General features: G+C 44.5%; 1 protein-coding gene across 2 annotated transcripts in view; it reads right to left on the minus strand.

The window, feature by feature from the left end:
* Window positions 1–9977, minus strand: part of TGFBR2 (transforming growth factor beta receptor 2) — a 70781-nt gene extending 60804 nt beyond the window's left edge. The window contains exon 1 of one of the 2 annotated variants that reach the window (XM_019497979.2): window positions 9822–9977. In XM_019497979.2, coding sequence (XP_019353524.1) covers window positions 9822–9873 — 52 coding nt within the window. In that variant the 5' untranslated portion in view covers window positions 9874–9977. Of the gene's footprint in view, window positions 1–8981; window positions 9178–9821 lie in introns of those variants that run through there. The other variant, XM_006263606.4, reaches the window with a different exon arrangement.
* Between the last annotated feature and the right edge of the window lie 3710 nt (window positions 9978–13687).

Genomic DNA, 13687 nt, shown 5'->3' on the forward strand with positions numbered 1-13687 from the left:
ACAACAGCACCCAGATATTAAAAAAAAGGAAAAAGAATGAGGGAGGGAGAAGACGACACACTCAAGAAAAGGAATGCATGAGAAAAGAGTTTAGAGAAATAGGAAGACATCTTTCTTCTTCATGCTTCTTATTGATTTGTCCATGTAACTGCTGATCGAATGACTTCCCATTTCTATGTTCCAGAGCTAAAACAAGGGCAGGCATGGCTTTAGTTCTGGCCAGACAGTGTAGTTAGTACTGCTGTACTCAGACGCAAAGATTAAGCAGCCCTAGCTTTGAAAGACTGACAGCATGGCATCATGCATGCCAGAGGAGAATACTACAAATGCCATAAGGCATCAGCTTCCCAGATTATTATTATTTTTTGTCCTCAGGAACTCCCTTGTGGGGAGGTTGAGTGAAAAAGTGGAAGAATGGATCCTGGGAAATTTAATAACCCTGGAGCAAGTATCAGTGGCAAAGTTTTTGTCCAAAGTGACTGAATTACATTGTGTTAGGCTTTCAAGAAGACTTATGAAACCATGACCATTTAACAGAACATCCTCCTTTCTTACCTTTTTGTAAAGACAAAAAATTATTGTTAAAAAAAAAGCTTTTAAGTGCAATAAAACCAACAATTTATATAGTCTCTGGTATTTGTGAACATACTCCCTGGCATGGATTGCCATTAGTTTGCAAGGGCAGAATGCATGAATTGATACATCAGGATTTGGCCTTTCCTTTCCATTTCCAAAGAGAGGAGACACACATATAGAAGAATAGCTCCTCCATGACATTATGATTTTCTCCTTTTGCCAATGTGGATACTGCCCATCAGAGAGCCAGACCAGGTGGGGTTCATAGGACTGGAAGGATTAAAGAGGGCTGGGGAAGCAGCCAACTGTAGAACCTGGATTTCCTTGGGGAAATATGAAGACCAGGCAATACCATAAGTGTATTATGTCATATCACCCTATCCTTATGCAGCTGTAGGGAAAGGGAGGGGGGCACAGACAGAAATCAACCAGCACTGAAGGAGGAGCTGAAGGGGAAGTATGATGTGTGCAAAGTAATCACTGTTCCACTAAGCTCTTGTCTTAGCATGAAGGATCCTTGATCACTGTATACAGGCTTGGCATGGAGGTTTCTTCTTCATGTGTTCCTTATCCCTATCAGTAAGATTAATCAATCAACATGCTTCAAAACAACAGCCCACCAAATCCTTCCTGTGATTCCCACAAAGTAAATCTTTAAAGATTTGTTTCTTTGTCTTGGGACTTATCCTCTAAGCTTTTCCTAAAGGAGCGGGTGAGGCAATTTAAAGTCAAGACAAGGCCAGTCATGCAGCAAGACAATTTATATTTAAGAACACTACGGAGCCAAGTTGGGACTTGAGACTTTAATATTATATTCCCAGAGCAGAAGGGGGCCCATTATTATGTGAGCTTTGGAAGGAACTTGATGAGGTTTGGATTTCATGCTGACCCTGTGCTCACACATTGTTTTTATTGTCATTTGATCTTGTAATTACTGAAACCATAAAAAAAGCATATTCTAATTTTTTTTTACTTCCCCCGCCTCGATCCAGCACATTTTGGTGCCAAAGACAAAAAAGCAGCCCCATAGTTATGTCAAGTCTTACTCAAAAGAGCAGAGAAGTGCTACTCTGCCCTAATTAAAAGCTTCAGAATGAGCAGAAGCAAAATTACTGGACTCTGCAGAAACACCCTTCCCTTTCACAGCAGTTTGAAAAGTGCAAACCTGAATACGTTTCTGTCCACTTAAGGTATATATTAAAAGACTAGACACTTCAAGAAAACTCTAAATGAAGAAGTACTAATTACATTGTATTATCTTGCCCCTTCCTTGTTCCTTTTCCAAATGCAAAAAATATATATTCAGACATACTAACCACTCTGAAATGTCTGGGAGAAAACATGGTGAGTTAAATATTACAGTTCTTACAGCTTGGGATTTACTTCAAACATTGAACTCACAAATCAGGTTCATAGAAGTTGTTAGATAGGGGTTCTCTTTCATGGGGATTACAAATCAAGAGGTCAGTCAAGCAATGCACAAATTTCTTAAATTGTTGACCTAGTGTTGTGGTCAAAATTGTCAAAATATTGAGTATTTTTGGGGTATTGAGACACCTTAAATGGATTAATTTTTAGCAAAAAAGCATTTCTAAAAGCATCTCATTGTACAAAGCCACTAATCACTAAGAAGATTCTTAGCTAAAACCTTCCATTTTGGTTGCTGAATATGGTTGATTATTAATGGATTATACTTTTCTTCTGTGGTTTGCTTCAAACTTCATTTTTTGTGCCAATTGGAATATTTAAATTAAAAATGTACTTGCTATAGTCAGAGAAATTAATTTATTAAATAGAAATCCTTCTTGTATCTAGCAACCCTAGACATGATGCAAGTCCGGAACACATATTTGAACTCACGAATTTTCAATTTAGGAACACTTATAACAGAATCAAAGTACCCATGGAGGGTCGAGGGGGTGGGCAGAAGGAGTTGAATCACCTTTGCCTGTGGTACGGAATACCTAGACTCACTGCAATCACAGGTTAATTCTTGGAAGAGCTGACACAGCTTTTCCTTCTTCCAAAATAAATTCAGGCCTATCATTTTTCTAACTACTCCTTAAAAAAAAATAAAATTCCAAAGGCTTTTTGCCCCTTTGTCCTTGAAAACTTGCTATAATGACCAATCCAGTAGTTTGTGAAATGCCTTGGAGTCCTTTGGAATGAAAGATAACACATCGACATAAAATATTATGAATGTTTCCTCCACCCCGCCAGTTTCTCCTTTCTGGTGAGACTACCCATCTGTTTCATTGCTGGAATTTTGGTGAGATCTCCCATCTGTTTCATTGCTGGAATTCATTCTTCCAGCAAGTGCGCCTGAGCTAAAAACCTTTGTCAGGCCTTTGGTCATGTCCCGTTACAAGTATGAGTATTTCTTTTCTCCCAAGCCCTCTAAAATCTTCACTTTCTAGAGGACACAGAGTCCTAAACACTACAGCCAAATTATTCTTTGTCCAGTAAAAACAACCCAAATCACATTTGCTTTTGGAAAATAGGTCACAAAGGACTCCTGTCTATTTGTATCTTCCATAATAATGTGGGCCTTAAGGCCCACCCAGCTAACTAATAGCCCCTTTGTGGGGCCAAAGGGTGAAAGATACAGCTAATTTCTTGGGACAACAAAAGCGAAAGCAGGATAGGAGTGACATAGGGGTCAAAGGGTCAAAATGTGAAAAGAAGTTCTCCAGAAGGGGACACCGAGCAGAGCCCCCTGGGCTGCACTCACTGGTCCTCAAAGAGCTGGTGGACACCGCCCACTGGTGCTCTGCCCAGAAATATAGATAGATAAGTGAGAGGAAAGCGGCCCCGCAGTGTCCAGGCACCTTCTTGGTCAGAGACTCCTTCTTGGTCAAGTACAGGGACCACTTGGCCAAGGCCAGGAGGAGTTTGACCAAGAGGTCCTGGGACTTGGTGAGGCTGTGGATGGGGTGACCAAAAAAAAAATGGTGGAGAGTGACATTCAACCAGAACCTCAGGAGGAGGTTCTGGAGGTGGAGGTAGAGGGGCTGCAGCCTGGCACACTCAACGGTCATGCGCGCCAGGGTCTCCCTCTGCCTGCAGAAGGGGCAGGAAACCAGGGTGTCTGTAAAGCTTGCCACATACATGCCCATGGTGACAGCTCCATGGAGGAGCCGCCAGCTGAGGTCCCCAGTGGCTCATGGGATGCGGGTGGAGTACAGACTCAGCAACTAGCATGCCCCAGCCATGCCCTCGCTAAGCAGGTTCCGCCACACAAAGGACTCCTGAAGGGCATCCTAACTCATACATTAGTATTATGTCTGCCTTGGCCTATATCCTTAGCTGATGTAAATCAATGTAGCTTTGTAGCCTTCTGTAGACTTACGCCAATTAATGCCAGTTGACAGTGTGGCTCTACATATAGTTCACTTGCGCAATAGCTAGTTTTTCAAGATACATCCACTGGATACATTAATGTGTAAGAGCCATACTATGCCCTTACCTGAAAAGTGCTTCTTTGCTTGAAAGAATAATACTATGAAACCATCCTACTCAGTAAACTTGCTGTCTGGTTACAGTCTAATGTATTTATTTTTCCAATAAAAATAAGGTTCTATTTTTTTTCACTCCTTGCCAGTGCCAGTGCTGTTTGAAGAAACCAAGATCAAGTTAATTCTGGCTTCTATATTGACATAATTTTTAACTACATTCAGTTACAGAGTCAGATTATGCCCTCAGTTACACCAGTGCCATAGCTCATTGGAACTGAACAGGTGTAACAGGTGGCAGAAATTACCTTTTAGAGTCTTTATTATTGGTGACTATGCATGAACCAAAAAGAGCATGTATTGATACTAAGATCAGATACTGAGCTTGTGGAATTGGTTGCAGTATAAACCTTTCTCCCAATGCTCTTCACATTTCTCTTTAAGTTATTCAGAATTAAAAACCTGGAACCCTTTCCAGAGCAGGCTTACATGTGAGCTTTCCAATATCTGGTTTTCTGTCTACAAAATGTGGCTATTAATACTGTTTATAAAACATTTTTAAAATCTACAAAGGAAAAAAGTCTTTTAAGTGCAAAGTGTATATTAACAGCAGTGCAGCGTCCTTCTGCTTTAATCATTTTTAGACTATCACCCTTCATCATGGAAATACAAATAAATTAGGAGCACACAAGATGAAAGCTCTGAGGCCCAGACTGCAGTTACCATGCTCTGCAGCTCTGAATGCAGTACTTCTGGACCAGAAGCAGCGAATGAGAATCTGAACAGTGACAAGGGGAGGGCTTATGATGGACTCTCAGCAGTGCTAATTCACCTGCTTTCAGTGCCACACAGATGGCTATACCCTTCCTGGCACAGGTGTCAACATGCATGCAAAACTGTACAGCATATTTGAGAATGCTGCTGATGGATACGACAAATTCCCACTCTAGATGTGGCCTAAAGGATCATTACATTTTAGTGTTTAATACCAACATACCTGTATTGTATATTGGTCTACACATTTAGAATACAAAACTTGGGTACAGAAGTTGTCTTTTATCATGTGGCTGTACAGTGCCTAGAATAATAAGGTCCTGAACTCAGTTGAAGCCTTAAAGCGTTACAGTAATATCAATCATAACAATAATCTTGGATCCGTTAGGATCACACACAATGGGATGTGAACCCCCACTCCAATGTTACTCTGGAAACCATTATATAATCCCTTAATATAAAAACATTCTTCTCACCACAGTTAATATAAGTATTAGTGATTATTTCAGAAATCCATAGGGCCTGACTGGCACCTTGTATTTTCCCTCTGCGCACAAGCAAATAACTCTTTTATATTCAAAGGCATTTGTAATGTAACACCGTGCCGTAAGGAGTAAGAAAGTGGGGACAATAATCTCTCGCAGGACAAGAGGTGCTCTATGTGTTGTACCTAGGAGAACCAAAGGACAAAGGCCCAACTACACAAGAGTATTCAGGTGCCTAACACTCACTGAAATGTGGGAAAGATAGGAACCTGAAGATGCTCATGGATCTAGCCCTAAGTCTTTGGATGCTTGTGGGGAGTAAAAAGATAGTGATCGAATACTGCTAGTTTCATGCTATCTTATGAACTAAATGTGTTGCATTAACCCTTTAATGTAGATATAGAAATATATCCACTTTGATATAAGGTTAAGACTGTTTTAACTGTCCAGAAACAGGCTCTTCAATTATTTACAAAGGTGAAGCTACCACTGAAATCTACTAATTAGTATTTTTCTTGCCAATGTTGGTGATATACACCCATTTTACAGTTTAGAATAGTTGCTAAATTTTGTCATAATGGGAATAAACTGAAGAAGGACCTGCCTGAGTAGAGCATCTGTACTCAGACTGCACTTAAACGTGTGCTTAATGTTAAGGACTGCCTAAATCCCACCAAAAATCAACAAGACTTAAGAACATATTTAAGAGCTTCTTGGTGTGTGACATTATTCAATCATGTGCTTAATTCTTTTCCTGAAATCAGGCTCATACTGAGGAAGAAACTCACTATTATATTATGTTTGGAACACATCTTTCCAGGCCTAAAACCCTACATGTAAACTACAATTTCATGCTTTCAGATAGTTGGTGATAAGGGTGCATGCAACTGATATCAGTTTACCCTACTTTATATTTATTGGATATTACACAAGTCTTAGATACATGTTGAAAATTTATCTTACAGCACTAAAACCAGATCATGCATTTACTAGAGAATGCTTCACTTGGTCTCAGAAACAGTCCCATTACACTCTGACATAGTAACCATGCTCAGTCTCATTTCTACACTAACTAAAGCAGTGCTCATTTGTAATAAACAGATTACTCAGAGGCAAGGAGGTAGCAAGAATGAGGTTTAATTTCTTAACTCTTATCACAGCCACCCACTAACAGAGTTGAACATCAAGATTAAGAACTCACAGTCAAAAAGACTGAGGCTGAATCTATTCAATCTTCTCAAGTTAGTCTAAGCTGTATAGATTGAGCCGATAAACAAGTGAACAGACATTCACTTTTGATTCTGGAAATACAGCCCCATGCCTGCAGTGGCTCAGGTCAGAAGCCGGGGGTGCTAGAGTAAGACTCCCTGCTTCACTGGAGCAGACAGCTTGGGCCAAGGCTAGCCCTACAAGGTGGGGTTGGGGTTGGCAGAAGAGGTGCAAAGCATTCTGGGAAGCCAGGGGACTGCAAGTCTACTTGAATCTGGACAGGATCTGGGACAGGAGTTCAATAAACTGATTTAACCTAAATCAATTAAGTCTGATACTACATCCATCCAGATTTATCTTAAACCATTTTGGCCATTTCTAATGTGGCTTATGTGCACTGAACTTCTGATTTGTTACAGATCTGAACCAGTTTCTTATACTGGTTTATATGTAATTTCTGTCCCTAGCTCAAGACTGCCTGAATATTCTGTAGATTAAGCCCATTCTTTCTACTTATTTGGGGCTATTTCCATCTTCTCCGATTAGCTTTATTCAAGAAAATACCCACCCATTTTCATTTTTCTACTGACCAAAAGCAACTTTACATCCTATTCTCATTATTAGGTAGAAAAAGAAAATACATACTTGATGAGCTCTGAGGCCAATAAATAAATAAATAAATAAAAATTAAGCAAACTAGATGGAAGAAAATGGCACTGACTCTTTGAAGGTAGGGCTATAAGAGATTTCCCATTTTACAACAGAGGGACTGATTCTGCACTGGTTTGTACTACAAAGACCTATGTAGTCCTTTACCTCCATACAAAACTAACCACATACTACCTGGTTTGCACTGTTTGGAAGCTGCAAAGCATCTGAAACTTCTGCAATATGCCAAGCTGAGAATTCAGGGAATACCAGATGCCAGAATTGCCCTTTAGGGTCATAAGCAGGTGTGAATAAGTAACAATAGTTCAGAGTTGAATTCTCAATTATGCTGGAGGCCAAAAGTGGCTCCAGCCAAGCCCAGGATTGTAGTGTCAAAAAGGTGGCTGAAAGCTTTGGATTCTACCACCTCAGCAGAACTGAAGGATACTTTCAAAGCATACTGCATGTGTAAAGCACTTTCAGACTATAATTTTTCCTTTGCATGAGTATTCACATTTAATACCCACTTTGCCCATATGCAAATTGCTACACAAGGTGGCAGCACTAAAGAATAAGGTCCACAGCTTCGGTTCTGCTCATTTACAGCAGTGCAAACTGGAGTAACTCTACTGAAGCTAGTGGTGTTGCAGTGGGGACACAGAAGTGTAACTGCAGAAAGAACACGGCAGAGCTGTGATACAGACACTACAAGGAAAAAGTCCCTACACCACAAACGCAAAAATACCAATTTAAAAATATCCTGCAGAGGAAATCTGGTCATGAGAAACTTCATCAATTGGTGCCACAACAACACCGTGTTCTCCTTTCCTCCCCTCCTCCCCCAGAAGAGGAACTATTATTGGATGAAGATTTATGAATATACATTTTTAAATCATATTAAAAAGCTCCATCCTCAATCTTGTAAACAAATATAATATAGGACTACTCATACAAAACCTTTTCACATTTAACAACTAGGAATTATCGTTTCCTACTGTTATATTATAAACAAGTTTGAAGCTATAACAATTCATCCTGGAAAAAAAAAGTGCTTGGTTTTAAAAGAACACACTCTGGTTAAATATAGGTTATAAGGTATAATCTTTTACAAAAGTTAAGAGCTAAACTAAAATCAAATGTATCCATTAACCTTTCAAAAATTCAAATTGAAACACATTGGGCCAGATCCTGAGCTTGTGTGTATATTTGTATAGCTCCACTGATATCAAGTGACCAATACCAATCCGCAATAACTAAAGATCTGCCTCATCATTGTCTAAAGGAAGAAAAACTACAGTTTACAAAATTGGGTTAATGCAAAAGAACTTGAAATAGGAACTTACTGGAAAATGACTTTCAACAAGTGCAACGGATTACTTTATTTTCATTGCCCAAGAACAAATATTATCACAGTCATCACAATCATCACTTATTAGGTACCAAAAACACATCATCGTAAAAAAAGTTCAGGCAGAAGGCTGAATATATCAGGTGCAAAATTCTTATGCTACGATAAGCCTTCATCCATACGCTGCCTTCTTTAAGATACAAACTTTATATCATTGTCACATCTGTCCCAAAAACTGTCCAGGTGTGCAGTTCTATTAGCTTTGACAAGATTACTCACTGTGCAAAAAGCAACTCAAGTATGTACAGCATCAGCAGTTTTGGATGATTGCTAAAAGACGATAAGGAACAACGGCTTGGTGGAGTGCTTATTTACTGATCAGATACAGGCCAATTAAAGGAACGTGAGGAGAGAGACAGATTCCAGAACCGTTCAGCAGTTTACACAGTGATCATGTTACTTGAGGACCTAAGGATAGGTATTTAGTACCTTAATACGTGCCTTCGGTTCTAGGTATCCACTTGATTTATAAAAGCTGTTTGCAAGTTAAAAATCCACCAGCCTCTGGCCCCTCAGCACTTCCTTAGTTTCTGGACCTTGCAGTACTAACAGGCAACCCTGCTTTCACAAGCAGGTTTTGGGGCCTACTCCCCTGTGCGCCTACAGGAGCAGCTTTTGACATGCGAGCAGTCATGCTGAGCTTGCCTGCAGAGGTGTAGGTGTAGGATGAGAAACCCCAGACTACCAACTTCTCAAGGCAGGGGCCTTGTTTTCCCCTCCACTGGCCAAGCCCCTTGGCAGACCTTTGGCAGGAGACAAATCCATCTGTGACTAGCACTAGGAGCTGGAGGGGCTTAAAAACATCCAGGGGAGTGTTATCGAGTTGGCAAAGGGGGGTGGGGTATGGCTGTCCAATCCCGCACCGCAGCCGTTTTGGGAGCGAAAGCAGATCCCAAGTCCTCCCGAGGGCATCTGCCACCACTTGACAGGTAGCGCCTGGGAGACGCAGCTGTCCGCTTCACCCCATGTGCACCAGGGCCCACACGCCGCCCCAAGGAGCAACCACCTCAGGGATGCAGGCACAACACAGGGAGCTGAGTTGCCTTCCCTGGGCACTGCTGAGATGCCCCGTCTCCAGCAGTGCCAGGAACAGCCAAGCCGCCGGACAGCTGGGCCGAGGGGGCATTCATCCCCTCCACTCCCCTGCCCTGGCTGGGAAGGGGTGCCCAGCAGCGCCCTGCCCTCCACGGCGCACGGCTCCTCCCGGGGGCCGGGGCGGGCACCGCGCCTCCCCGCCAGCGCTGTCAGCCGGACGCGGCGGACACTCACCGCAGCCCAGACAGACGTGCAGCAGCAGCAGCAGCCCCCGAGCCGGACTCATGGCGGGGCCGGGCCGGGCCGGGCCGGGCCGGGCCGAGCGGGAGGCCGCGGCGGAGGCTCGCAGGCTGCCGGGGAGTGAGTCACTCGGGCGCTGCAGGGGAAACAGGAAATCTTAAAAACTTCGCCAACAGCTGGGCAGGACTTTCTCCCTCGCACAGTAGTTCCTGCCCCCCCAGCCTCTCCCCGCTCCGCCCCGAGCCGGCCCCTCGCGGCCGCGGCAGAGGGGGGCGCCGCGCCAAGCCGGGCCGGGCCGCGGCGCGCTCCGTCAGGTGTGGGCGCGGGACCGGCCGGGCCGGCTCGGAGATGGAGGCAGCGGGCGGCTTGGATGGACCGGGCTTTCCCGCCCCCTCCGCCAGTCTCGCGGGGCTCCCGCAGCGCTCCCCGCCTGCCCGCCGCCCAGCCGCGGGGTCAGCGAGGCAGGGCTGGAAGGGACCCGCGTCCGCCCAGCCCCAGAGCGCGGGGCCGTAGAGGCAGGGCTGGAGGGGACCTACGCACCCCGACCCGGAGACCACAGCATCATCGCAAATGGGGGCTGGCAGGGACTAGTCCACCCCCCTGCTCAGAGCAGGACCATCCCCAACTAGTTCATCACCTGGAAGAGAGGGGCAGGGCTAAAAGGGACCTACCTAACTACCCCCATCTGGAGATGACAGGTCGTAGAAAACGAGAGGGGGAAAGGACCTCAGGATTGGAAGGGACTAGTCCATCCCCCTGCTCAAAGCAGGACCATCCCCAACTAGATCATCAACTAGAATAGAGGCAGGGCTGAAAAAGGCCTATGTACCCCCCATCCAGAGACCACAGGATCATAGAGGCCGGGCTGGAAAGAACCTACATACTCCCATCCCGAGACCACAGGATCATCAAAAATGAGGGTTGGAAGGGACTAGTCCATCCCCCTGCTCACAGCAGGACCATCCTCAACTAGATCATCAACTAGAATAGAGAGGAGGGGCTGAGAAGGACCTACATACCCGCATCCTGAGACCACAGGAACGTAGAGCCAGGGATGGAAAGAACCTACATACCCCCATCCCGAGAACACAGGATTACAGAATAGAGGCAGGGATGGAAAGAGATCTACATACTCCCATCCAGAGATCATAGGACCATAGAATAAAGGGAGGACTGGAAGGGACCTCCACAGCTCATCTAGTTCAACCCCTCGCCTGAGGCAGGCTCATCCCTATGCCAACCGCCTCGAGAACCTTGTTAGAATTCCTGCCATCACATGTGTGGTCATATGGGGCTCTTTTGGGCCCAACAGCATACAAACAGTCCCTGCCCCAAAGGCCTGATGAGTGAGGGGTCCTCTGGCAACATGTAACATGGTGTCCAGGGGCTGGACACAAAGAACCAAGAGGCATATGGGCAGATCTAAGGGGGGAGGGGGGGCATGCAGCTGGTGAGGTGCATCAGCACAAATAAAAACCACACATGTTTTTCTCTGGTTAAAAATAAACCGGATGCTTTACTAATACTCTCAGGGCCTAGGGCTGGATTACTCATTTTAAGGTCAAAGCAAAAGCAAAAACAATTTGCTGGACTGTGAAAGAGGAGTTTAATGACCAGGAGCAGTGAAGAGACTGGAGAATGGCAGACATAAGGTGAGCTTGAACATCAAGACCATTAAAAAGAAGAGAGAGTTGTTCATTTCAGGAGGATTAAGAGTTTAGAAGGGATAAAGGGATGAAGTAGATTATGAGTCATGAAGTCAATGGACTCATTCTGCAGTGCCTAACTAGAAGTGCTGTTGCCACTGCCAGGCAGTTGGTTTTAAACGTTGCAGGGGGACCCAGAATCTAAGGGTTGTGCAAGTGCATCATGGCACCACCCCTGGGTCCACCACTGAAAAGGTCTCTTCCAGGCCTGTATTTCCATGTTAACACCTGAGCTGTTTCTCTGTATAGGCCCAGTGAATCCCCTGGTACCTCTGTAGCAAAACCCGCAGTTTTTCTTTTTTTTATTTATTTTAAAATGCATTCCCTCCCCTTCCCCAACCATTTCTGACTTTTTCTCTCCCTCTCTATTCCCTATAGAGAAGTATAAGTAAGCTAAGATGTAGGATAAGCTTTAACATTTTATTTTAGGTAGTAAGTTTTATTTTTCTCTCCCCTCTGCAAATAAGTTCCCTACTATTTTGATATCGATACCCACTGTTTTATAAGTGATAATTATTATGTTTGTACTGCTTTTATATTGTGTGATTACTGTTTTAGGCCTATATATGTAAGTTAGCATAAGTCATGTCAAGTTTCCATTTTGTATGTCAAGCCTCCGTCTTGCGTCCTCTGCCTGAGCATCCCCTGTGTTGCAACTGTATGATTCATGTACCCCTCCCATGTCAATTGGTTCCAGGATGAATGAGAGCGATTGGGAATGAGTGAAATACAATGGTAGCAGGCCTGTACTGTCTGTAACGACTAGGCCATCACCTCGCATTGATTCATCCAGGAACCATGGACCTCACCCAGGAACAGAGACAAGAACCCAACATTTGAAAGACAAAAAATCCTACAGAACTAGTAACTCTACCATTGTACCCCACCATTACAGACACACGAAACTGCACATCCCTGCATGGAGCACACATGCTCAGTAAACCAGGGGCTGACCCTTACCGGGGCATGCCTCCTGTCACTAGGGTCACACAGAATCTGCTCCTATAAAAAGGGGGAGTGAAGACAGACCCCGTGGGACGCCCTCTCCATCTGGACCAGCACCATGCCACACCACCTATCCACCCAGAGGCCCTGCCGACGACCCCCCCTCTGGACAACACCTGCTGGACAAAGACCCCTTTCCAGCCTGGATAGGTAGCTATCACCCCCTCTTCAACCAAGGACTTGGACTCCACTTCTCTTCCCCACCTGGACTCCAACCCTTCCACTGAGTCTCTTTCTCCTGCTGCCATTGTGAGTGCGTGTGTGTGTGTGTGCACACGCGCGCGTGTGCATGTGCATGTGTGAACCAATAACTTCATGGGACTGTGTAGTGTGTTGTCTTGTTAATAAAACTGTTATTTGGACCCCTAAGTTGGGTTTTGCTTTACTAGGGTTTGGCCCTGCTCCAATCTCTGCTCCTCGCCCCTCTAACTTCTGTCTCATTTCTCCCTCTCCTGCTTCTGGCTCACTGCCACCTCCAACACTTGTCCTGAGCTCCTCTCTGCCTCCAAACCCCCTGTTTCTTTGCCACTGTCTTATTCCCTCTGCCTTTTCCTTTTCCCCTGAGCATCCAGGTTTCTGCCTCAGTTTCTTTCCTGACTGTCGCCTCCTTGCCACCACTTATCTGCCTCCCCTGCCCAATATCTCAGCTGTCTGCCTCAGTTTTCAGCCCCAGTCTACCTTAAGTAATCCTAAGCCTTGGTTCCTCAGCCAGCTTCTCTGTAGTCCACTGGTTCTACTCCTGGTTCTGGCAACTTTCACTCCCTGCGCTTTAACTCTCTCTCTCTCACCTGAACCTTCCCCCAAGTATCCCAGGTACCCCAAGCACACACATATACACTGTACCATCCAAATTAGGAATTTACCTGTGTGGATGTGTATGTGTGTGAACTGGTGAGTGTGTGTGTGTGTATATATACATATATATATGTCATTGTGTGCATGATATACAAATTAGTGATCTGTGTCTAACTTTTGGGGTGTATAGTGTATGTACTTGAATTGGTGATAGGTATGCATGTGCCTAGGCTGGTTTGGATGTGTATGTCCCTGAGCTGGTATTGTGTGTGTGTGTATGCACCCAATTGATTTGTGTGTTTGTATATGTGCAATTGTGTCACACCCTCCTATCTAACAGTGCAATATTGAGAT

The sequence above is a fragment of the Alligator mississippiensis genome, chromosome 5 (genome assembly GCF_030867095.1).
Source record: "Alligator mississippiensis isolate rAllMis1 chromosome 5, rAllMis1, whole genome shotgun sequence".
Taxonomy (NCBI): Eukaryota; Metazoa; Chordata; order Crocodylia; family Alligatoridae; genus Alligator; species Alligator mississippiensis.